This window comes from Ceratotherium simum, chromosome 18, assembly GCF_057802395.1.
Source record: "Ceratotherium simum simum isolate JZ-2026a chromosome 18, ASM5780239v1, whole genome shotgun sequence".
Classification (NCBI taxonomy): domain Eukaryota; kingdom Metazoa; phylum Chordata; class Mammalia; order Perissodactyla; family Rhinocerotidae; genus Ceratotherium; species Ceratotherium simum.
The window spans coordinates 342,564-368,635 of NC_141917.1; the positions used below are offsets into that span (position 1 = coordinate 342,564).

General features: G+C 55.6%; 1 protein-coding gene across 3 annotated transcripts in view; it reads right to left on the reverse strand.

Moving 5' to 3' along the window:
• SLC9A3 (solute carrier family 9 member A3) overlaps positions 1–26,072 on the reverse strand; it is a 56,807-nt gene that overhangs the window by 21,059 nt on the left and 9,676 nt on the right. For all 3 annotated transcript variants that reach the window (XM_087443077.1, XM_004440029.3, XM_004440028.2), the window contains exons 2-3: positions 4,020–4,322; positions 104–264 (exon numbers count right to left, since the gene is read on the reverse strand). In XM_087443077.1, coding sequence (XP_087299203.1) covers positions 104–264; positions 4,020–4,322 — 464 coding nt within the window. The remainder of the gene's footprint in view (positions 1–103; positions 265–4,019; positions 4,323–26,072) is intronic.

The window sequence follows — 26,072 nt, forward strand, 5'->3', positions numbered from 1 at the left end:
ACTCTGCTAAGCGCATGAGGGGCACGGCAGGGTGCCCAGGGGATGCCTAGGTTCTCTCATAGGGTGGTAACAATGTTTCCACCTCCCACCTGTGCGTGCTTACCACTGTGACAGCGTCGTTCAGCAGCGACTCCCCAAACACGATGATGAACAGAACCTCATTGACGTGGACCTCCTCAAACACGGCCAGCACGGCCACTGGGTCCACGGCAGCGATCAGGGTGCCAAACAGGAGGAAGTCCAGCAGTCCGATGTTCAGGTCTCCTGGAAGACAATCAGGGCCATGGGGGGAGAGCCCTTGGGGGCTGGGGGGAAGCCCTTCGAAGCCACCAGGACCAGGGAGAGAAACGCTGCTGTGGGGAGTGGAGGGCAGTGTACTTCTTCTCCTTGGCCTTCGGGGCTGCCTCAGGTTGCTGGCCTGGTGACGCTGAGATGGGAGCCCCCCAGGGTGGGGACTCCGATTCTCTCAGGTCTGGGGCTGGCTGGGGTGGAAACCGGGATCAGACTGCCTGCCTTCCTCCCACTGACTCCCACAGCCTTTCAGGAAAGGCTGGTCTCACTCCTGGTGGGGGGAGTCCCAGTCTGTCCACAGGAGCCTGATGGGCCCTGGTCCTCTCCCTCGTCCCCCCTTGGGCCTGGCTGTCCCCTCCTGGCCAGCTTACAAGGGAGCCCGCTACAGGAGGACGATGGGCTGGGGGCACCCGGCCATGCACAGCATGGAACCAGACTCTGGCCCTGGGGAGTCTGCAGCCCAGGGTAAGGTGAGTGTAGATGCAGATGGCAGACGTGCTGGGAAGGTGATAGGGATGTGATGGGGTCAGGGGAAAGGCCTCCCCGGATGACATCTCAGCCCAGATTGGAGCATCCGGGACTGGCCTGAAGGGAGGTGACAGGAGGACAGGCCTCACAGGGGAGGGACTGGCCTGGGGAAAGCCCCAGGGCCTCCATCAGGGCTGAATGCGGGTGGGGGGTGCTGGGCGAGATAGGAGACAGATGGGAGACTGAGGAGGGTCAGAGGGGAGGGCGATGGATGATGTGTTTGGGGGTGCTGGGAGGGGAGCAGGGGCTGGGGGCAGGGAGGAGGAAAGGGCCTCGGAAGGAGGGGTCCACGTGGAGCACAGTCCAGCCCACTTCCTTGGGCCGAGTGGCCCCTGCTCAGGGGTTCCTGGGTGCCCTCGGCTGGGGAGGTTTTGCTGAAAGGCACTTCCATCCTATGTAATCCTTCCAGATTCGTCTCAGGTTCCAGATCACCAACAGGCCACAGGCAAACTTGTTTCCCAGTGATGGTCCGTTGGACCCACAACCTCAGGGGGCCGCATGTGGCTGCCCCGTCCCAGCTCTGTGCCCTATCACAGTTGCTCTCAGCTGGGCTCGGTCGGAAGAGGACCTTGGCCAGGGGCGTTCCTGCTGCCTTCTTGTGTTGGCCTCCCCTCTCCAGCCCAAGTGGACCCCAGTGGACCCCAGGGGCCTGGGGGCCAGTCAGGCCTGAGGGCAGCGAGAGGCCCGCCTAGGGAGCAGGGAAGATAGAGGGAGAGCAGGGAGAGGCCAAGGCCACGGGCTGGATGAAGGCCCTCCCAACCCTCCCTCAGGGTCCAGCTGGCCCCGGTCCCCGAGAGGTCATCTGTGCAGAGAGACAGGACCACAAGGGAGTTTCCTGTGAGCTCTTAAAACCCCACAGCCTGGCGCCAGTGTCACTGTGTCTTGAAGAAGTGACAGGTGTTAGAAGAACCAGCTTCCAATGAGTTAAAATGTCTCTTTTGGAATGGGCATCCCAGGTTTTGCTCTCGGTCCCCAGATGCTGTGGTGAGAACGTTCAGACCTTCCTGGGTCCAAACACTGGGGGCTTCCAGACAACATTCACCTTCCAGGCCAGTCCATCTTTTTTTTTTTTTTTTTGGCCCAGGAAGAGTCACCCTGAGTTAACATCTGTTGCCAATCTTCCTCTATTTTGTATGTGGGTCGCTGTCACAGCATGGCCACTGACAGATGAGTGGTGTAGGTCTGCACCTGGGAACCAAACCCGGGCTGCTGAGGCAGAGCACACAGAACTTAACCACTAGGCCACTGGGGCTGCCCCTGGGCCAGTTCATCTTTAAACACCTCCCAGAACGTTGGCCTCTCGCTGCCAAGGACCCCGAGAGGTTCGACAGTACATTCCAGAAGGCAGCCACTCCAGGCAGGAAGTGTCCTGGGGCCAGGAGCAGCCTGCCCTCCTCCCTAGCAGGACAGTCCACCACCCACTGGCCCTGCCACGAAGGTTCCGGGGACCGGACTCTGGGCTCATGGCCACGGGGCTGCATGTCCCAAGCCCCTCTCGCCACCACAGGCCCACCTGTGGGGACTCTCCGACCGCCTGGAGCTTCTACAGGGCCTATCCTGGGCTGACCCGCCTGGACGCCCGCCCAGGATGCCTGTTATCAGGCCTACCTGTGTCCCAACCCAGGCTGGCCTTGAGCCGTACCTCAGAGCCCAGCCACTGGTCTGCAGAGATCCACCCCTGCCCTCCCAGCTCCGTCCAGCTCCTGGCTCCAGGAGCTCGGGAACAGGACAGACTCATTGGCCCATGGACTCTGCTGCATGACCACAGCCGATGCTCAGTCTTGATCAGCTGCGTCACAGGCCTCAGGTGCTGTGGCCCCTCAGGAAGCAGGAGTCCCTGCTTAAACCAGAGACATTCCCCTGGGCCCAGCAGCTGGAGGTGACCATGTCGTCTTAGGTATGTCCCGGACACTTAAAGACATCACCAATAGATGTCAACCAATCACATCTGCGAGGGACCTGCAGCTTACGCCCCTGCAAGGCCTGGCCAGGCGCGCACGGCCCCACGTCACCCTTGGTGGGTTTCTCTGGACTGGCCTGGTGGGCAGTGCCAGATGGCAGAGAGGGCTTGAGGGAGTGTGCTTCATGTGGGGTCAGGACAAAGTCTTGAGGTGACAAATGTGCCAGGCGAGATGACCATTCCAATCAGGGGAACTTTGGCCCCTCTTTCTCGAGGCATCTCCTTTGTCATCAGGATTTCAAGGTCTCGATCCACATGGGGAGGGTGGCGCAAGGCTCTTCTTTCAATCAGATGGAAAAGCGCCACTGGGCCCACCCTTGAGGCTGGTTTGGCTGGCGGAACTGACGCCAAGGCTGAGTGCATGTGGGTGCCAACACCCACCCTCTCACCTGCAGACCCCGGACATACATGAGAAGCCGTAGCAACCCCAGAGCGGGCAGCGCTCGGCTTCGAAAGGCCGGCACGGGGTGTGAGGCCCTGGTCTGCTCGTTTCCCAGGCAGATTGGGACGACTCCCAGGGGTGTGGGGCGCCCCTCAGGGTGAGGCCAGGACTGAATTGAGTAACGCAAACTGTGAGAAGCACCAGCAGGGGAGGTAGCAGAGACTTGGATGAACTGGTGACAGAAGAGAAGCTGGCGAGGCTTTTTCTTACAGGTTGAGTAGAGCGACACCCAGATGTACCAGGTTTTGCTCAGGTGTGTGTTTAGCTCGTCTCTGAAATCCCGGGCTTAGGTGCTGGCCTCTGCCGGGGGTGGGGGGAGGGGGGAGGGTCTCCTTTCTTTCTCTGGGGGCTTGGTGACAGGGGAGTAAGGCCAGACCCCACCTCCCTTGCAAGGGGGAGGGACAGCAGCTGTGTCTGTTCCCACCTGCCCCACCCACCAGCCTGCTGACCTGGTCAGACAGGAATCCATTCCCAAGCAGGACACGTGCCTGGGCCTGGGGATGCCTGGACGAGCTGCATGTGGACTGGCTACTTATGAATTAAACCTTATTTTAAACATACCAGGAGGATTAAGTGGACCCACTGGTGACGCTTCTCGCTGACCTGAAATACTCACCCCCTTTTTAGGTCTGTGCTCTGCACCTGAGCTTCCTTAAAAGAGCCTGTCCAGAGCCAGTCCTGGCAGAGCCCACTCTGATGGCACCCACCCTGACGGGCGCCCACTCCCCAGAGCCCACCCCACAGAGCCCCCCTGGAGGAGCCCACCTGGCAGACAGGTGGACAACCACACCCACTCACCCATCAGGCCGCTGAGGAAGACGCCGTAGAGGGACAGGCCGGTGGTGGCCGCGTTCCACACGGTGCCGATGACGGCATACAGCAGGATGGTGCCCAGATTACCGAAGAAGAGCCGGTTGGGCATGAAGTAGCCAGCGTCCAGCACAATGGGGGGCAGCAGGTAGAAGAGGAAGACGGTGGGCGTGAGAGTGAAGGAGGCGATGTGGTCAGCCGCCCAGACGATGCCACCTAGCACCAGGCCCAGCACGATGAGCAGTGCGCTCTCCGGGACGACGCTGGTGACCTTGTGGGACAGGTGGAAGCCTGCAGGGGACAGAGGGGTCAGGAGGCCGGGACTCTGTTGGGGATATGCTGTTGACCTGGGGGGTCAGGTAGAGGACTTCAGGGGAGGGGAGAGGGTACTAAGGGCCCGAGAGCCCACCCAGGGAGGCCCCCGGGGAGTGGGCCAGCTTAGGACCCTGGAGGCAACTCATCTGCAGAGCCCACCGGGCCCACTTCTGGCGCCGCCAGCACAGACATGAATGGTGGGCAGGTTCCCCCCAGAAGCCGGTGCCCCTCCCCAAGCTGCACACAAGCTGACGGGGACAGAACTGGGCTCTGCCAGCGACGCCGTGACCCACCTTCTGGGCCTCCCTGTTCACACCCGGGAAGAGGCCAAGCTGGCCACGCCTTCAGTGGTCCCCCCAGTGGCTCTGTGGACACACACGCCGGCCTCCCCCGGAGGGGCCATGCTGACACCACAGGACAGACATGGTCTGGGAGGCAACGCCCCGCCTCCAGGTCTGTGAATGCTTCCCCTGGCCCACCGCAGGCCCCGCCAGGCCACCTGGCCCAGAGGACGCCCTCCTCAAGTGTCTCCCCATCTCCAGCTCAGAGAACGGCCCCCTCCCCCCACGGGGAGCCCATGAGGGTGTGTGAAGAGGTGGCTGCCGGGCAGGCAGAGCCCCCAGGATGGAATCAGGCTGGAGGAACTGCACTGGGGCTTGAGGAGGAAACCCATGCTGGGTGGAGCACGGGGCGCCCGTGTCCCCAGGCCCTTCCCTCCCTCGTCCCTCGGTGCTGCATCCGGTGACTGCCACCTAACCTCGCACTAACTCGTCAAGGCGCAGAGCCCGTGCCCAGCCTGAAGCCCAGCTGCCTTGTAATCTCCCTTGGAGGGACCCACACAGGCCGTCCCCTCTGTCTGGTTCTCCTGGGGTCACAGCCCCCTAGGAATAGAGCCTTCTGATGCCAAGGTCTCTGGGGCTCCCAGACAGGAAGAGGCTTCACTGCCCAGGTTAAAGCTTTCTGGGGACAGTGGGGCCCCAGAGGTCCCCCCTCCACCGGCAGGTCCCCTCTGCCCCCTGGGCCCCTTGGCCCATCAGCCTCGCCAGGGCCGTAGGGTCAGAGTCCTTGCCCTCTGAGTGAGGCACCTGCACAGACCTATTGGGGCCCAATCCCTCCTTTGTTCTATTTTAAGACCCAGGGAAAAAAGTGGTGAGAATTCCTATGTTAAGCCTGATTCAAAATAGTCGGAATGTTGACAGAAGAGGTTAACTCCCTTGGCCTAAATATTTGGGATAATTGTCTCTTTCATTTCCCGAAGTTCTGTTTATTGAGAGATCTTCTTTGACATTCTAAGGAGAGTTGTCTCCTGAGACGCCAGGACCCCGGCTCCCTGCAGAGCGGCTGGGAGAACGGGGATGCAGAGCGCAGGGCACTATCCCACGAGGGTCCAGCGGCCAAGGGTCCAGCAGGTGAGGCTGACCCGTCTAACCCGCACATCTCAGGGGAGGAATTCTGGGGTGAGGCTGGGTCTGGCGGGCTCTGATCCAGCCCCACCCTTCCTACCAGGCAGCCTCGCCGAGCTCTGCACCCTCCCTCTTTCCTCACCTATAATTACGGGGTCATTGCAGGGGTGAGGGGCTGGCTCTCGAGGGGCTCCCCCAGGACAGGGGCCCACATCATCCTTCTATCCCCAGAGACAGCCCTCTCCAAGTCTGGGTGAGGAGGAGAGTGGCAGGTGCAGGAGGGGATCCTCCAGGTGCACCGTGGCCTCCCTGACCCCTCAGTCACCAGCGACAGTCCCGCTCTGAGCTCCGGGAAGGATCAGCTTTCAGCCAGTAGAGGCAGTATGGGTTAACGCTCCGGGGATCTGAGGACCCGCTGGGGGTCCCTGCCCCTAGTGCCCGGCAGGCCCTCCAGAGCCCCCGTGCCCCCACTGCACATCCTGAATGCCGATCAAGGTTCCGTTTTTCCCTCTGAAAGTTTTCACACATGGCAGGGGGCAGCCTCTCTGTTCCCCCCAGGAAAGTCCCCAGGGAAGCTGGCAGAGGGAGGTCCCACCTTCATGGAGCTCTGAGGCCCTGGGAGGCCAGTTCCTCAATGTTGCAACGTGACTAACAATTACCAATACGTCGAGGCACACGTGATGAATGGCACCAGAGGGTGCCTGCCTCGAATGAGGGAGGCTGTTTCTGAACACAGAGGGCAGGTCCCCGGGGCCCTGCCTTTGGGCGCAGCCTGCCTGCTCGCCCAGGCTCCTTAGCAGGAAAACATCAGAGGGCTTGGCCTCACTGAGGTCTGCAGGCTCAGGCCCCCCAGAAGGAGACTCTCTGATAGCCTGGGAGGGGCCAGGATGCTGAGAAGGAAGGGCAGGCATCTGGCACGCCTTCCCGGGCCCACCTCTGCTCACACACGATGCCCGAGACCCATCCTCGGCAGCACCTGCTCCCTAGACCCAGGCGCAGGGTCAAGGGCACAGAGAAACTAGTTTCTTCCCGTGATGGCCGCACCCCCGGTGGGCCCTGTGATGGTGGAGGCTGCCACGTGCTTTGGTAAGAGACCTGGGAGCCTGAGTCCCTGCCCCCGCCATGGCTCACGGGCCTGACGGCCGGCCGAGCCCACAGAGCGGTGCAAGAACCCCTGTGGGTCCCGGGCCCCACTCCGGACACCAGACTCAGCAGGGCCTGGCCGGCCCAGGAACCTGCATGCTAATGACCACTCGGGAGTCACGCTGCGGGGTCTCCGTGGTGGACTCTGGACCCCATCTGCTGTCACAGGAAGGACTGGGCATGTGTCCCGTCCATCTGGAGCCTCCATAACGGCTTATTAATGTCCACAGATAGCTGGGTTCATCTTCTTCTCTTCTTTCCTAACGGGCTTGGTGGAAGGCCGGTGGTCCCTGCCCAGAGATGCTCTCTCCCGCAGGTGTGGCCCTCTCGGGGTCACGGTTGCCCCCAGCCCACACCTCTGGACCGTCGGTGAGGGGTGCCCTTCTCTAGGGTGGAGACGATGTCCTCTCCTGTCCCCACGGATTCCCAGCCAGCCCCCCACAGCCGTGTGGAGGGCCACCCCCCAGAGCTCTGACCACGTTCCCCCAAGCTGCTTTTTTCTTCCAAGGGTGCGTTTTCCTTTTGTTCCTCACGCCTGGTGGGGCTTGGTGGGGTTACGTCTGTGACATCCTCTCACCTGCTCCTTTCGCTCTTTCAGGTCACAACCAGGCGCCTGCCCAGTGAAGCTCCGGGAGCGGCTGGGCTGTGGGCCTCTCGGAAGGTGGAATCTGGAGACCAAAAGACGAGGGCCCGGGGCCGGGCTCAGGGAGCACCGGATGACCCCTGGGCTCTCGAGAGCTCCTGCCGAGGCGGCAGTGAGGGATGGCCTGGAGCTGGCTTCAGCTTCAGGATTTAGTCCTCAGCCATAGTCTCCTCCAAAACTAGAGATTCGCAGTGGATCCTGATCACTGTGAACTTACCTTCCACAACGTTGGGGCCAGCGGGGCAGGAAGGTACGGAGGAGCCAGGCTCATCTTGAACAACAACAACAGAACTTTGCACTTTAGGAACTCGAAGGACTTGCTGACACCATCGGCTAATCCTGTGCCCCGTTCCTGCGTGATGGCTGGTTACTATAAAATCTTATTAATTAGAAAAACGGGTGCAGGAGAGACAGGCTGACTCACGACCACATGCCCGTGCTCAGAAGTAAGCCCTGAAAATGCACAGGAAGAATCATGTGGACTTTTCACACACCAAGAGAGAAATACATACACACACAAACACAGTGCAAGGGGTGGGCCTGTGGTTTCCAGTCTTGGCCATCACAACAGTGGACACGCCCTTCCTGAAGGCTAGGCCCCTAGAAGCGGGTGGGAGCGTGTGCATTTCAAAGTGGAGAGCACACCTGTGTCCTGCACAGAGCTCGCCTGTCACACCTGCCAGGTGGGGGGCGTGCCTGTCCTCATCCCAGGCAGGGGAGAAACTGCATCTCCCGGCAGATCTAATCTAACATTCTCCTACGACAAGTGAGGTGTGGTTATCGTTCCACGTTTGGGAGACATTCCTCCCTTTTCTGTGGACATTCGCTTCTCCTTCGCCAGGTTGTCCTCCACAGCTGGCGCCACACACACGGGGTAGGGCTGAGGTAGGGCTGTCTTCACGTCCAAAGGTGCCGTCACCTCTCTTTTTACTGTGTTTACGTTGTTTGGTGCATGAGACACCTTCTACTTAGGTAAACTTATTGGCTTTTTGTTCTATGGCTTCTGAGTTTTGTGTTATGCTTAAAGACTCCTCTGTTTTCTACTAAACTTTTAACATTCAATTTAACTTTACTTGAATTGAACAAAGAAAATATTTAAAAATAGTCGTGAACCCGAAGGACCTGCCCATCCCCAGAGAGAAAGTTCTCCCACACAGATGTCTGTTCCCGACGTCCCTCTGGTCTGCACGTGGCTCTCGGGCAGCAGCATCCGTGGACAACCCGTTGTTCCTGTGAGGCTGGCCTGCTGCTGTCAGGCAGTTGTGTCTCTACAGCGTGGCATCGTGACCTCTTCTCTCCGACTGCATGGATTCAACACTCACCACGGCTGCTCTGCTCCCAAGTCTTAACCTGTATCTTTCTTCCTCCCTCGGGTGGCTGGCTTTCATCCTCTCACGTTTGGGGATGTCTGCTTGATGCCGGCATGGGAACCGGACAGCACTGGGCTGTGTTCTGGGGTCGCAGAGCCAGAACCTCCCACAGGCGCTGCCGTGGCCTTTGGCCCTGAGAGGTTTATGGCAGAAGGGCCAGACCAGCCTGGTTTTTACTCATTTATTTCAGCCAGGGGGTCGCTTGTTTGCTTGTTTTCTCTGTCTAGTTGTCAGAAGAAATTTTTCATCCTTGAGAGCATCCTTACAGCAAGGATAAAGCTCAACCTAATTTTCCTCCTTCCCCCTGATGTTGGGAACATCTTTGCAGCCTGCAGGGTCTATTCTTCTTCCATTTCAAGGACACTTCCTGGAACGTCCTAATTCCCCCGACAGCCCCAGCCCAGCCGACTGGCTCCACCTCTGCTGATCCTCTCCCAGCGCAGCATCTGCTGACGCCCCGTGTGGTCCACGCAGGCCCCATGCTCATCGCTCACTGTCGACTCCGGGGCAACACACGGCACCCCGTGTGCTCGTCCACCAGTGGCACAAGCGCCTAGAACTATGCCCTGTGCACAGTGGGAGCAGCACACGCCTGTCGAACCGCACGAAGCGGGTGTTTCCAGCCTCAGTGCAGGAGTCTACGTCTGTGGCCTCCGCTGGACCACACGGCTTCTCCTTCATCGGGACGGCCCCCCATCAGTGCATCTGTCTTGTCCTTTCTGCTCTGCGTTCACCGGAAACCTCTCTGACCTTCCTGTCCTGGCGGGGGTTCGACTCCACGCCGGCTCCATCCTGTCCCTGGCTTCTCGCTTACTTCTCTGATGTTATTCTCTAACTCCGTGTGAGTTCTTCACCAGTTTTCTTAGCTATGAAAACCCTCTGTGACTTCACCGTTTCATTGTCTCAGTTTGTGCTCCTGTTTTATTGGGTTTGTATACGACCCTCCTCCGTGAAGTAAAGCTCTCTGGGGATTTTTCTTCTGTTTCTCGGGTTACATTTTATCCCAGGTGGCCCCCGCCTGCCCTCCTGTTTTCTACAGTACCCGTCATGGCTGCCAAGGTGTTTCTTCTTGCCCTGTTCCTGCCTGACAGGGCAGCTCTGTACTCTCTCTGCACCCTCGTCTGTGGGGCAGAATTTTCTGACTCCACTTGCTGAGTTATCTGGGTCCATGTGTCTCCTCTTGAGCTAGAGTTTGGGGCAGGAAGTTATGTCCTTCTCCTGTGGTCTGAGAGGAGAGCTCTGTGGTGGGCAGTGAGGAGAGCTCCACTGGACCCTTGTTCTGTGCCCTCACCTGGCGTCAAGTTGGCAGCTTGGCCCCGCCAGGGCTGGGCCTTCTTTTTTTTTTTTTTTATGTGAGGAAGACCAGCTCTGAGCTAACATCTATTTCCAATCCTCCTCCTTTTTTTTTTTTGGCCCCCAAACCCCAGTAGATAGTTGTATGTCATAGCTGTACATCTTTCTAGTTGCTGTATGTGGGACGTGGCCTCAGCATGGCCGGAGAAGCGGTGCGTCGGTACGCGCCGGGATCTGAACCCGGGCTGCCAGTAGCGGAGCGCGCGCACTTAACCGCTAAGCCACGGGGCCAGCCTGAGGGCTGGGCCTTCTGGGCCTTCTGCTGATCCCTCCAGCCCAGCCCAGGCCGGGTGGGCCTGCCAGTGGACCGTTGGCCTCTGGTAACTGGTTTATCTTTGTGGTTCGGGGACGAAGGGAGGGCGACAGTCTCGATTGGTCTAGTTCTCCATCTTTATCCAGGACTCGAGGGTCTCTGGTTGATGGGAATTGACGAGCATGTCCCGCCAGCCTGGGACCAGTCAGGCCCGCGGGCGGCTCTCCCCATCTCCCGTGACTCCCCTTCAGACGGCAGTCCGCATTGTAATGAGTTAATTAAACTGAAGACTCAACTGATTTTAAGTGGCAATTTGCTAGTGGTTCAGCAATTAAGCACATAATGGCGTTTTAGGAGTCTGTAAGCCAAGTTCTTGCCCCAAGTGCCCTGCGGGCCTGGCTCCTGCTGCTGGCCGGTGGCGGGGCTCTCCGGCTGGAACTGGGCCCAGCCTGAGTGGTGCTGTCCACGGCACAGGCAGGGACACGGCTCCTGGTCAGGCCCGAGTCACTGCAAGACAGATGCTTCCTTCCTACCCAGCCTGCACATTATCAGGACACGATGGTAACACTTGTGTTGCAGGGTTATCGTGAACGCTTACTGAGATGATGGGAGGACTGAGAACTGCACATCAGGGCCTTTCTTTCTACCTGCACACCCTGCCCACGGCCTGTGGCCCATGAGAGGGAAGGCGGAGAGGCACCCACAGTTATTTCTGTGGCAACCTCCAGTCTGAGGGCTGGGTTCCTGCCGCCCAGGAAGCCTGGTCTTCTGGGGAATCATGTCGGGAGGGGACCCCGGTGGTGGGGGTGCGAAACTGAGAGAGGGCTGGTGAGGTGAGGCTCCCAGCTCCCACCCCACTCCCACCAGTGTCCCTGTCGCCAGAAAACCTGGCACCTCTGTCCGTATTCTGGGGCCACGTGCTCAGGTGGGCTTGGCCACCAAGACTCCAGCGGTGGCCGTTCTCCCAAAGAGAAAAGCTCGGCAAAGGCAAGTTTGAGCAGCAACCCCACGCACCTCCTCAGGACCCACTGCTCTGGGGTCTCCACATCCAGCCTGTCTCAGACCCTGAGCCACAGACACAGAGAAAAGCCAGGGTCCTCAGGCCACCCGCCCTCAGAGCTCCGGGTGGCGTGATTGGAAGCGAGTATGTGGTGCAACCTTCTGCATCAAAATTCCACTGTGTTTGCTGGGGAAAAGCCAAACTCTTTAGGTTGGAAGGGCCGAGGAAGTCTGAGACCCTGAGGAAAACAGAGACAGAACCAGCTGCTCGCCGTGTGCCTTGTGTGAGAGGGCAGAGAAGGCGTGTCGCTGTGCCGGCCCCACACTGGGCTCAGCTGGAGCCAAGACGGGGTTTTGCAGAGAGAAGCCGGCTTCCCCGCACACTGTGGACACATCAGGGGCAGCAGCTTACGACTGCGAACATCTAAGGTGCTGGTGCAGGCGCAGCACAGAGACACACGTCCAGGACTGAGGAGACAGAGCGAGGACGACAGTAGGAGATGGGACAGAGTCGTCCAGGACAATCAAAGCATGCCAAGAATGCAGAGGCCACGGCAGAGCTGGGTGAGGTGGGTCCGGAGCGCCACTCCTTTGGCTGGTGCCTTCCGACAGGGGAGCGCTAATGGAGCGACTTCCAAACCACAGGTAACTGATTGCCGAGCCTGGGGAGTTCCGGCTAATTAAGCACGAACGGCTCGGCGGCAGGATGGTAACGACAGGGGAACACACGCTTTAGTTCTAATTACAAACCCTCTGACCAATGTCAAAGGTCAGGAGGCGCCAGCCGGCCAGCCAGCCATTTCTGGAGTAGGACCAGGACAAAGCGGGTGCCGGGGGCTTGGGAAGGTCATCGCTGACGTATGTCACGCCCCTTGGAACAAGCTGGAGACCCAGGCCCTGGGGTCAGGCCCTGCATGGCCGCTGCCTCCAAGGACCTCTCAACAGGATCCAGCTGATTCCATGCAAATGCAACAGCACAGTAAATCCTCTGGTTTTACTTTAACACGTGTGAGCCGTGGTCAATTAAACCTGCTTGACAAATAACCAGACCGAACAGTGAAACCCTTTCCAGGGAAAAGAGCGGAAAGCACAGGGGGACGACATGGCGTATTAGGATGAGCAGGTCTGGATTGGACCAGAAATGTCACACTCAGGTGCACAGACACACAGACACAGACACACACAGATACATACAGACACACACAACACAGACAGACACACAGATACACACACCACACACAGCTATAGACAAACACAGACACACACAGACACACAGATACAGACACACAGATACATACAGATTGACACAGACGCACAGATACAGATGCACAGGCACATACACACAGATACATACAGCCACACACAACACAGACAGACACACAGATACATACACACACACAGAACCACAGAACACAGAGATAGACACACACACAGATACTTACAGACAGACACAGACACACAGAAACAGACACACAGATACATAAAGACACACACCACACACAGATATAGACAGACACACACACACAGACACATACAGACACACACAACATACAGATATAGACACACACAGACAGACAGATACAGACACACACACATGTACACACGCAGGTCCCCAGCACTAACTCTCTAGCATTCTCTACAGACAAGGTGTGGGGTCTCCTTGGCACTCTTCCAGGACAGGGGCTGGCTCTGCTCCACCTCCAAACAGTCCACGCCTCTGTGCTCTCCACGTCATTGGATGAGGTCACTCAGCATAGTGCAAGGAATTATAGTAACTGTGTCATCCACTGAGCCCAGGGTAGCAGGTAAAGATATATATAGTGTCTGCAAATATTATCTAACAGACCCCACAGCACCCACTTGCAAGGATGTTCCAGAAGGGTGCTCCGAGGCCACCATCAGACAGGGCCTGGCCCCGGCCTCTTCCTGGGGAGGGCTGTGCAGGGAGTCCTGATCTCCTGAGCAGGTGGTGCCGGCCATGTCGGAAGGTGGCTGCATCCTGCACCACGTGCGCAGGGCTTCGAGAATAACACAGCCCTTTCAGGACTGGCCCTTCTGCTCACAAACCACAAATGTTTTAAACATCGCACGTTTACAAAACATAAGCAAGGTTTGTCAATTTTTTGTGTGTGTGTGAGGAAGATCGGCCCTGAGCTAACATCTGCCAATCCTCCTCTTTTTTTGCTGAGGAAGACTGGCCCTGGGCTAACATCCATGCTCATCTTCCTCTACTTTTATGGGACGCCGCCACAGCCTGACTTGACAAGTGGTGCATCGGTGCACGCCCAGGACCCGAACCGGCGAACCCCAGGCCGCCGCAGCGGTGCGCGCGCACTTAACTGCTTGCGCCACCGGGCTGGCCCCAAGGTTTGTCAATTTTTAAATTAAAAAATGAAAATTGTTAATGGCTTCCTAGGGAAGCAGCAGATTTTTCAATTCTGAGCCATCGTGAACAACAGATGTGAGGACAGGAGGAAGGCGGAGCCTCCTGCAGGCAGCCCCAGCCAGCGTCAAGCACTAGACAGAGACCCAGAGGAGCTTTTTGTAAAAATAAAACCGTCATCCTGTATTCACAGGAGCCCACACCAGATGCCCCCCGTTATAAGGCAGGCAGCAACCACCCAGCGGGTGTTATTGATAATATCATACGTGATTATACACATTAATAATAGTAAGTAGTAAGTGTTGTCAAGTGGACCCATGAGTGAACGGCCTGGGCCTATCATGTGACCCGCAGAGCCGGAGCCAGAGCACCAGCTGAGCCTGCAGCAGTGGCCCCTGCACACTGCAGTGCCTTCTCCTTCTCAATCCCTCTTCTGTGTCAGTCTACTCCTAAAGTACTCCACGTACAAAGGATTACATATCGTAAGATTTGCTTTCTTATGATTTCACGATTGGCTCTAACTTAAACATTCGAGAGAAGGATTTGTGAGAACTACATCTTTATGGCTGGGTACCGGTGGAGTAACTCCTATTGTACCAACTCTCCTCCAGGTAACAACCATGAACTCTGGAAAAAATATGTAAAGCAACCACTTAAGACACTGAAGAGAGACCAAAAGGAGGCAGAAAATGAAGGGGGCTCTAAACTTTGAGGAAGGGATCAGCACTGGGCAATTTCCCTTTTCTTAATGACTTTTTCCAGAGGGCAAGTCCCAGCTGGGGCCCTGCAGAGAAGCTGCAACTCAATAGAAACCTGTAGTCTCACTGGATTGAAAACCAGAGGACAGAGATCAGGGTGACCACGGCAACTGAAATGTATGGGGCAAATCCCAGACAGGAAAGAGCCAGACAGGCTGAACCCCAAATTCTGTGTATGAACTCTTTCCAAGTCTCTGGCTGATCCTCGAATTACACATGAGAGAGGCAGGTCTCAAGCCACTAACAGAAGCTAAAAGAGCTGGACAGAGATTTCACTGCTGTCACCACAGGAGACGTATTTGTAGTTTCAGTCCAGTCCTGGTAAAACAACAATGCAGCAGCCACAAAACCACAAAAATCAATGCTCTCCAGAGGAACATAACAGAATAGAGTCTCCATAATGTATCAGTCACAATGTCCTGGAAACAATCCAAAATTACTAAACATATGAAGAAACAGGAAAATGGGACCCATATATCAATGGAGGCCTCAAGATGACCCAGACATTGGAATTAGCAGACAAGGATTTAAAAACAGCTATTATAACTATGCTCAAGGATATAAAGGAAAACATGCTTGTAATGAATTAACAAACAGTAAATCTCAGCAGTAGAACAGAGTAGGGTTGGCAAATTTTTTCTAAAAGGGCCAGATTGTAAATCGTTTAGACCTGTGTGCTATACAGTCTGTTTTGCAACTACTCAGCTCTGCCATTTAGCACAAAAACAGCAGCACATGAGCCACCTAAACAGATGAGCGTGGCTATGTTCCAATAAAACTTTATTTATAAAAACGGGTGGCCAGCCCAGGGTCTGTCACCTGCTGACCCCTGAAACAGAAGATATATGAAAGAACCAAACGGAAAATCTAGAATTGAAGAATTTAATATCTGAAATAAATTGTTCAAAGGATTGGTTTACCAGCAGATAGAGATGACAAGAGAGACAGTGAACTTGAAGACAGATCAGTAGAAATGATCCAATCAGAAGGACAAAGGGAAGAAAGACAAAAATGTAAACAGAGCCTCAGCAGCCCATGGGACAATATCAAAAGGTCCAATATATGTGCAATTGGAGTCCCAGAAGGAGAGGAGAGGGAGAATAGGGTAGGAAAAATCTGAAGAAATAATGGCCCAAAACGTCCCCAGTTAGATGAAAGACATAAATTTATAGATTTGAGAAGTTCTTCATATTGGATGATTTCTATTGATCTATCTTCAAGTGCAGCTGGGATAGGTGTGAGAAAAGCTGAGGGCCCAGGACAGGTAAGTTTGGGCGGGGAGGGGCCTAAAAGCTGCAGGTCAGAGGTGAAGTGCGGGCTCAGGTGCCTGAGCGCCTGGAGCTCGTGGTGAGCTGGGTGGGAGCTGGGGCCAGGCCAGGACCTCAGAAGAGGGAAGGCAGAGGAGATGCCCCCAGCCCAACCCAGAGCAGAGCCCCATAGATCAAAGTCATGGGGTCGATTTAACGATGCACAGGGCAGGATGCTGAAGTCACGGTGATTGGGTCACCAAGACCTGACTGAGCTCTGGCTGTGATAGGTGCACCGGCAGAAACGGTGAAGGTTGGCAGAAGTAAAGGCGTCCACACGAGAATCACAGATCCCCGAGCAGCACCACACCAACCCCCTTTCTCTGCACGAGACGTAGAAAGGGCCGGAGAACGGTATGTATCTGGTGACCCTGCTTTTATAGGATGTGCAGACTGAAGGCTGGTGGCCCGCTAGGCTCGACAAACCAGAAAAAGCATTCTTCTTCAAAGTTTTAAGTTTCAAGAACATAAAAAGTCAGGTCCACTGTCCGAAGCCGTTGTGAGAGGAGAAAAACTTCAACCTCAAATGGGGTTGGTGGTCGACTGGCTGTCTGAAGACTGACTGTAATGATCAAACTCATTGTAAAATCCACCGAAGCAGAGATACAAAGATACTTCACTTTGGGGTGGGGTTGGGGGCATGTGAGGGACCCTCGAAAAGGCTACAAGGAGTTTGCAAACAGATTCCCCACAGGGAGCAAGCTTAGATCTCTTTGACCTTTATACCTTCATGTGAAAAATTCCAGCAAGGCTATTTTCTTAGGACATCTTTTGTGCAGATAAAATGTGTGGCAATGTCCCAAGGCGTTGTAAACCAAGCCTGTGCCCACTCACGTGGCTGCCCTGTCGCTGAGGTCACCACCATCAGGACGCTCCCAGCACTGTCCCCGGAAGCCAGGACTTTGTCACAGGCCACTGCCTGGACACAGAGTAGTGGGAAGTGATGGGGACTATTGATATTTGATATTGATGCTGAGCTGCAAGAGGACAAAGGACTCCTCTTTCCCAAAATGGGAAGACCATAAGATGGCCACCAGCCCAGAGGCCTGCATGGGCACCAGATCTGGAGAAAAGCTGGACTGAGGCATGTAAACCGTTCCTGGAGGCAAACAGCATAGCCGAGACACCCCTCACAGGTTCCCATTGTTTACCCCAAAGGCAGGAGGGTCAGGTGCCAAGGGCAGGCCCTGCTGAGTGGCCAGGCTGGGAGCTGGCCCTGGGGCATCCTTCCCCGTGCTGGGGCCACCCCATGGAGTGGCACCTATCGGAGGGATCAGAAGTCACAGTTTCTGCACATTTGAGGGCTTTCTGTTCTGAAGGACCTGTCTTGCTGCTTACTAGCAAGTTATAGGCTTGGTTTCCTTGTTGTGGGATCCTGGTCTAGACCTCTCTAGGCTGTTGTAAAGATGGAAGGTAGATTGAGGGCTTCTTCTCCAGCCCTATGAAAGCAAAAGGGGAAGGGGGTCATTTATTTTCTTTTAGTTTTTGGCCTGGCCAACAGGAAGGAGGGGTCTGAAGACACTGGCATCCCAGTCCCCCCACCCCATGGCCCCCACACTCCCCAGGGGCTGTGACGTCCTGTTCCCACACATGGGCACCTAGCCCGAGTCTGCCTCTGGGGGCTTTCGGGCGTGAAAACCAGCGGCTGGATCTCAGGAAGCACCCCCAAAGCAAGAGAGGAAACGCTGCAGAGAGGCAGCCTCAAATGTCATCGTCACAACCCTCACGGCTAAGGGACGGCACTGTATGCTTGACCAGAAAGTACTTTCAGAGATTTTAAAGCCTCTTGATAAAAATATGAGAAACCATAAGAGCAGAAATTAAAAACTTAGCAGAAGAGTTGAAAGACGAAGCTGAAGAGATCTCTCAGAAGACAGAGGAATAAGACAAAGATATAAATGCAGAAGAGAAAACGTAAGAGGAGTTGAGGAGGGCACAGGGGCCCAGCAGTCAAAGCACAAGACTTTCAGAAGGAATGAGCAGAGGAAACATTGACAGAACAACCACACACGTTTCCAGAATGAAGGACTTGTGTTTCCAGGGACTCAGCACAATGGAAGAAACCAGATCTACCCCAAAGCCTCATGAGAAAACCAGCGAACACGGTGCGGGGCCTCGGGCACATAGCAGAGCACAGCAGCCTGCCAGGAGTTTGGGCAGAATTATTTAAGTACAGAGAAAACTGCACCACCACCAATAGGCAATCATTAACTTCAGGTAAAACAAAAGGTTGTATGGGAAATGGAAAAGCAATCCTGTGCTATCCCATGGCCAAGAGGACGTCGTGTAGTCGTAATAATGCACAGTGCTTGGTGGGAAACACCAGAACTTAGAGAGCAAGCATACGGGGGTGGGGGCGGGCCCCCCACGTCTTCCCTGGCCAGAGCCCCACATCTGGTAAGGTCACATCACAATTCCTCCCCACCTTGCCCACCTACACGTGAGGTCCTGGCCAAGAGAGCCTAAAATGCCCAACATACGTCAGCAAAGCCAGGAGCCACAGGGTGAGCATGCTGGCTGGCTGGCCTCTCTGGGCAGGGAGGGGCCGGGGTAAGAAAATCCCAAAGAATCAACAAAAAACTCCTGGAACTAAGAAGTGATAATAGCAAGGCTGCAGGATATACAAAGTCAATTGCTTTCCTATATATCAGCAATGAACATATGTAATTCGAAATTTAAAATGCAATACTATTCACATTAGCACCAAAAAAAAAAAATACCTAGGTATAAATCTAACAAAATATGTACAAGATCTATATAAGGAAAATTACTAAACTCTGATGAATGAAATTGAAGAAAATCTAAATGAATGGAGAGATATTCCATATTCACGGACAGGAACTCAATATTGTCAAGATGGCAGTTCTTCCCATCCTGACCCATAGATACAATGCAATCCCAATAAAAATCCCAGCAAGTTATTTTGTGGGTGTCAACAAACTGATTCTAAAGTTCATAGGGAGAGGACCCAGAATAGCCAACACAATATTGAAAGAGAAGAACAAAGCTGGAGGGCTGACACCACCCAACTTCAAGACTTACTATAGAGATACAGTATTCAAGACAGTGTGGGATTGGTGAAAGAACAGACAAATAGATCAATGGGACAGCATAGAGAGCTCAGAAATAGAGCCACAAAAATATAGCCAACTGGTCTTTGACAAAGGAGCAAAGGCAATACCACGGAGCAAAGACCGTCTCTTCAACAATTGGTGCTGGAACAACTGGACATCCAAGTGCAGAGCAATGAATCTAGACACAGACCTTACACATTCACAAAAATTAACTCAAAATGGACCAAAGACCTAAATGTAAAATACAAAACAATAAAACTCCCAGAAGATAACACAGAGAAAGCCTAGATGACATTGGGTTTGGGGATGCTTTTTTAGATACAACACCAAGGGCACAATCCATGAAAGAAAGAATTGATAAGCTGGAATTCATTAAAATTAATGAAGTCTCTGTGAAAGACAGTGTCAAGAAAATAAAACAAGCCACAGGCTGGGAGAAAATAGTTGCAAAAGACACATCTGATAAAGGACTGTTATTCAAAATATACAAAGAACTCTTAAAACTCAATAAGAAAACAACTAACCCAATTTAATAAATAGGCCAAAAATCTACACAGACATTTCAGCAAAAAAGATACACAGATGGCAAATAGCACATGAAAAGATGCTTCACATCATATGTCATCAGGGCATTGCAAGTTAAACCAACAAGGTCTCACTATCTTTCTATGAAAATGATTAAAATCTGGAACACTGACAACACCAAATGCTGGTGAGGATGTGGAGCAACATGAATGCTCATTCATTGCTGGTGGGGATGGAAAACAGAGCAGCCACTTTGGAAGTACAAAACTAAACAGACTTTTACTGTACGATCCAGCAATCAGACTCCTTGGTCTTCACCCAAGCGAGTCAAAAACTTATGTCCACACAAAAACCTGCACACATATGTTTATAGCATTTTATTCATAATTGCTAAAACTTGGAAGCAACCAAGATGCCCTTCAGTAGGTGAAGGGATGAATAAACTGTGGTCCATCCAGACAATGGAACATTATTCAGCGCTAAAAAGAAATGAGCTATCAAGCCATGAAAAGACGTGGAGGAAACTTAAATGCATATTACAAAGTGAAAGAAGCCAATCTGAAAAGGTTACATACTGAATGATTCCAACCAACTCTACGACATTCTGGAAAAGGCAAAACTATGGAAACAGTAAAAAGATCAGTGGTTGCCAGGGGCTGGAGATGGAGGGATGGATAGATGGAAAACAGAGGATTTTTAGGGCAGTGAAACTATAATGGTGGATACATGTCATTATCCATTTGTTCAAATTCATGGACTGTACAACACCAAGAGTGAACCCTAATGTACACTATGGACTTCAGTTAATAATAATGTGTCAATATTGGTTCATCAATTGTAACAATGTACTGCACCAATGTGAGATGTTAACACAGAAACTGCAGGCAAGTGAGGTTGAGGGGTGGTGGCGCCGAGGGAACTGTACTAAAAATACTGTCCATTAATTTTAGAAAAAACAGCATCTCTGAGGCCGTGGTGGGTGCTCCTCTGGGGGGGGGGGGTGCCTTCACACTCTCACGTGGCCTTAAGAGGTCAAGCCAGGGACGGACGTGACGGCATTTTACGGACGAGAGAGTGGGAGGTGGGTGGGCTGGGACACACACCTGCTCTTCACCCAGAGTGAGAACCAGGTGCGAATGGCCTGCAATTTCATGCCAGCTGGGTAACTATCTATTATCATTCCACCGTGCTGACACTGCTGTCAGGTTTCACCAGAATTTAAATCAGTCAATGTCCCACTTTTCACTGTGAAATGACAGGAGGAAAGGGTGTTGTTGTTGCCTGCAGGGAGGGTTCCAGTGACCAGGGCAGTACGGTTTGGTCCTGATGCCAGGACGGGGGGCACGGGGGTGCCGTGGTGCCCAGGAGCCTCGCTGCTGCTGGTGTGCAAGGCAGGAGGGTCAGGGGAGCCAGGGGCAAGGGAGGACGTGAATGAGTGTGCACGTGCACGAGTGTGAGAGAGTGTGAGTGTAAGCCAGTGGGGTGAATGGGGGGTGTGAGTGCATGTGAGTGCGAGCGTTTGTGGCCAGGGGAACCTCCATCTCAAGAAGCCAGCTGCTGGGGCTGCACCGAGGGCAAGCCCAGTGTCACGTTTGGGACATAGCCCCCGAACTTCCAGGCCTGTAATGACTTCATCTCAGGTCACTCGTTCCCCTTGGAGTCTGACGTTTGCAGGAGAGAGCTGTGAGCTCCCTTCCTTTCTGGTTTGAGGTGAGGGAACTTCCCTGGGGAGAAAGTTTCGGTCCACAGCACCGTGGCCTCGCTGCCCATGCCTGGATACAGGAGTCAGACACCCTACTCACTGTGGGCCCCTGGACGCTCCGTGTTCACTCCTTGCTCTGACAGAGGCTCCCCGAAAACAGTCCAACACACGGCCCTCCAAGGACAGGGAGCTCGAGGGGCGTCAAGAACTCTAAGGTCTCCACCGATGCTGTGACTGCCATGCCACCACCCCGGCACACACACACCCCTCGTGGACCCAGGCACGGGCTCTCTGAGTGGCTCTGATGGCCAGGAGGGTCAGCTCCAGGCCAGGCCGCCTGAGCCGTGCAGACTGGCCCCTGTTCCCTGAAGGAGCGGGGCCGGCCCCCGGGAAGCTATGAGGCAGGAGGACCTTGTTCCCGGAGGCGGACGATCTATCTCGTTTAACTTTAACTTCCTGCCGTTAGGCGCTGGGGCCTGCATCACGGATTTAGGCTGAGAACAGCTAAACGTGGCCTGTAGGCTTGTGCAGGCAGCTAGGCTGGAAGACAGTTGTTGACTCGAGGGCCGCCAGCCGCGGGCGTCTCTTCCCCGATGGCGGCCCCCTCAGATGCGGGTCAGGGGCCAGGCCTCCCCAGGGCCGGAGCCTCCAGAGCAGCCGGCCTCCATCCTGCTCCTCTCCAGGAACAGACACCACTGTGCCTCAGTGGGTCTGCCTGGAGACCCTGCCGGGTTCTGCTGACCACGGCCGCGAGCACAACTCAGGATTGCAACGACACACGGCATGTTTAGCAACTTGCCAGCACCTGGCTGGGGGCCCTGTGCTTCTTGGTAATGGACTTACTTTCCCAATTACATTCAGCTCATTAACACCAAAACTAATCTTGAGAGCTTGAGAAAACCAGATTATGAGGGAAAGCTCGCAGGAGGTGCAGCTCACAGGGCCAGCCCCGTGGGTCAGGAGCCCGGGGGCAAGGCAGGGGTCTCAGGGGAGGGGAGGGCAGAGATGGATCCCCTTAGTTTCCGCCCGCGCCAGCTGGAGGACGCCACGGGGGTGGGGAAGAGGGTCCAGAGTACTGGGCTGGGGGCATCTTTCCTGACCCTGAGCTGGTGGTCAGGGGGTGGAGTGGCTTCTCCGTTCTGGTGAAAAGAGCCCACCCTCGTGCCCAGGGCGGCCGGCCACCTGTGCCCATCCTGCACTACCAATGCCTCCCGTGGGGGGCACCCCGGGTAAGCCAGATGGGGTGCTGGGCCAGGATGTGCTCCTCTCAGGCCCTGAAATGCAGGGTGTGGGGCCAGGCTCATGCCAGCCCAGGGCTCTCGGCATTGTTGAGTTAATGAGTAAAGGATTTTGACAGCAGAGGCTGTAGTCTTCACACCGGGGCTTTCTCAGAAACCTAAAACTGCCTTCCTTTTCCAGTGTATCCCCAGAAAGGTAAGCTGTATGGGCGGGGAGGTGCATGGGGAGAGGGTGTGCTTGCACCTGCCACACATGCACACAAATTGTGGGATCCCCCACAAGTCCTAGCAACACCGTACCGGAGACCACCAGCAAACCTAGCACTGTTAAGCTATGAAAGAAGGAAAGGTAAACTGGTGGCCGAGGTTTGAGGCACACCTGCATGGGGCCGACAACCAAGTCTCGAGAGGTCCACTGCTCACAGGCCTGGCCAGCTCTGTGAAGTACTCTCTCTCGCTGGGAACTCAGTACCCACCAGGATGAGGCCACAGAGCCATTGCCACCCCAAGGATGGGTGAGGACCAGGCGGCTGCAGGTACAGGTGTGCAGGGTGGGACTGCCCTGCCCCTCCTTACCCTGCATCAGAGAACACTGGCCGGCCTTGCTAGGCTGTGAGGTGCCGGCTCTCTACTGTCCATGCAGACATGGTGTCTGTAGCTGTTGTGTGACTGTCTTGGCATTTTTGGTTTTATTCAGCCATTGTTTGCTGGTGTCTATTCTGTGCTGAGCACCGTGCAGGTGTTCACAGAATGTCCACTTTATGTGTATTCATTCACCTGCTTAAGTCCACCCTCACAGCCACACCCCACGGAGATGTGGATACTGGCCACATCCCTGCTGAGGAGGCCGAGGCGTCAGAGAGGACAGCAGCCTGCCCACAGACAAGGCCACCACAAGTCCTCCCAGAGGCAGTGACAGACCAGGCAGGAGCCAGGGTGCGGGGGCCCTGGAGAGTTACAGGCAGACAGTGTATGTGGCCGGCTGGCCTCCAGGGGCCCCGCTGGGGTGGCGCCTGCTGGGGGACGATGACCATCGCTTCCCTCCTGCTTCCCACCTTGGAGACCTGTGAGCTCGAGGGTCCTGGCCACAGCTTCACCCCCAGAAGTTCAGATTCAAGATGTCTGGAGCTGGCCCCAGGAGATTAAACTGGACCGAGTACTGAAGCTCTCACCAGGCTTCTCAGGTGCTGCTGAGGAGACAGCGGCCAGATACACGTCCACCCAGGCTACATGGGCAGCAGGTCCCATGTCTGGATTCTCAGCTGAAGGAGCAGAATAAGGGTTTTCCTGTCTCAGAACACGGGAATGCACAGCAGTTCCACATGTGGAGATGTGGCTTGATTCTCCAGCACATTCTGCTTGGTTATTGAGTTGCTGCCATTGCTGTGTGGGGATGACACCCTGCCTCCACGGTGGCCTCTGTGAAGTAGCGGGAAGCGGCAGCCCCCCAGTGCACCAGTGTTGAGCATGCCCGTTCCCAGGTCTGCTCTGGGGCCCAGGCCTGGGGCGCCTGGTGGCTTCTTGAGCTAGAAAGGCGTCTGTGACCCCACAACACAGCTCTCAGTGGGCCAAGCCTCCAGCAGGGGCAGCCAAGGGGCGGCTTCAGCCTCTTCCCCCACCCCAGGCTCTTTCCCAGCCCAGTCCCCTGGGGGCCCAGCTTCTCCCTCTGGGGTGGCGCCAGGGAGCCTCCCTGGTGACCCTGTGTCCAGGGTGTGACAGCCGCCGTGCCAACACTCCCTCAGAGGTGTGTGGAGGGTGACAACACCTCGATCCTTCACCAGACACCCCTGGGCACCTGCCAGCGTCTGTCTTGGCCATGCATTCCACTCACTCCTCATAGACCCCTCGTAGAGGTGTCGGTGCCGCCCCAGAGGTAAATGAGGGACCTCAGGCCCCCAGGGAGTGACAGAGCCAGGATTCAAACCCAGGCTTGGCATCTACTGCCACGTGGGGAATAGATCTTAGTGTCACAGGGGAAACCCTCAAACCCCACAGGAACCAGCCCATAGGACAGTGCACACTCAGGCACACACACATGCAACCACACATGGACACACACATACAAATGCACACACGTGGGCCTCCTCAGGTGGCCCAGTCCCGTTGGGGTCCATGCCTAGCCGGCAGGCCGACGGTGAACTACGCCGAGCACCCAGCATGTGAGGGCCAAGTCCTAAGGGACAGTAGGTCCTGGGAGGCCACAGACCTGCGTCCACTGCACCCCAACACCTGGGGCTTGTGAAATCCACGAAGAAACAGAGCCCTGAGAGCAGGGAGTTTTCACCTTTGTATTCTCCCAGAAGACATTAGGAACAGGCATTTCCAACTTTCCCATCTGCCTTTGCAGGAAGCCCTCTCCCAGCCGAGAGCTCAAAACCGGCTGGACTTTGGCATGAGAGCTCGGCAGGTGGTGAATTCATCGAGGTTTCCTGCCGCACTGGGAAGGGAAGAAGCAGAACCCGACGGTCCCGTGCCCTGCTCCTTCCCCCCGTGAGCCCTGGAAGGACGCTGGCTGCCCTGCCCAGAGGCCAGAGGTCCGGGCCTGGCTGGCTCATAGGACGCCCTCCTGGAGCTGACAGTCGGTGTCCCTGCCAGGGCCACGTCTGTGCCTGAAGCAGAGGCTTCTGTCCGGGGCCTGGGAGACCACTGGCTCAACATCCCCACCTGCGAAGTCCACACCCTGCTGCCCGCTTCCAGTCTCCGTTGTCTGGCCCTGACCATCCCCCGGGGGACCTCTGGGCTGGTGCCACCTGCCTGGCCCCTCCCTTCCTTTGTGGCCCACCTGGACTGCCCCCCTTGCGCCCCCGGGAAGCCGGCACTCCGGCCGCCACTTGACCCCTCAGCCTGGACTCTGACCCCTGTGTCCAGCAAACCATGGGGCTCTTGCCTCTCTAGCACCAATGAACGAACGAACACTTGGGTTTTAGATGTGGACTTGAGACGCAGCCAGCTCCAAGGAAAGGCCAGCGTGGGGCTGAGCTCCGGGCCAGACCCCAGGCTCAGCGGGCGCCTTGCCCACCCTGGAGAATGGCCAGCGCAGTGCTCACCTGCACAGGTGCCACCTGGGGACCTGTGGGGACCCACAGCCCTGGCCCGGTCACCGGTCAGCCTGTGTAGATGCCACCCCTGCAGGTGGGTCAGGTCTGGCAGAGCTGGGGGTCTGGGCTGAGGTGGCACCATGAGTCCCCCAAGTCCTGTGCCCTTCTGGGACACTGGAGGCACAGGGGCCAAAACAGAACAGCCTAGCCAGGGCCCTTCAATGCCCAGAGGCCTTGTCTCACGTGTCTTCGTAGGTGGAAGCCTTTCACCTTTGAGGGGACCTTGGCCTCTGAGAGCACAGAAGCCCTGCTTCTCTGACTTGTTCATTCTGAACATGTTTATGGGAAGAATCTTATAAAATCAGAGGGATTGTGCCAACACTACATCCCCCTGGGGCAGGCTCAGCTCAGGGGGTGACGGGTCTGAGCTGCCCTCATCTCTCCCTGGAGTCTCGTCCCTCCCAGTGGGGTCAAGCATGCACCTCCACTCAGAAGCCATGGCCCCCCTTCCCTGGGACACACGTGGCAGGTCACCTT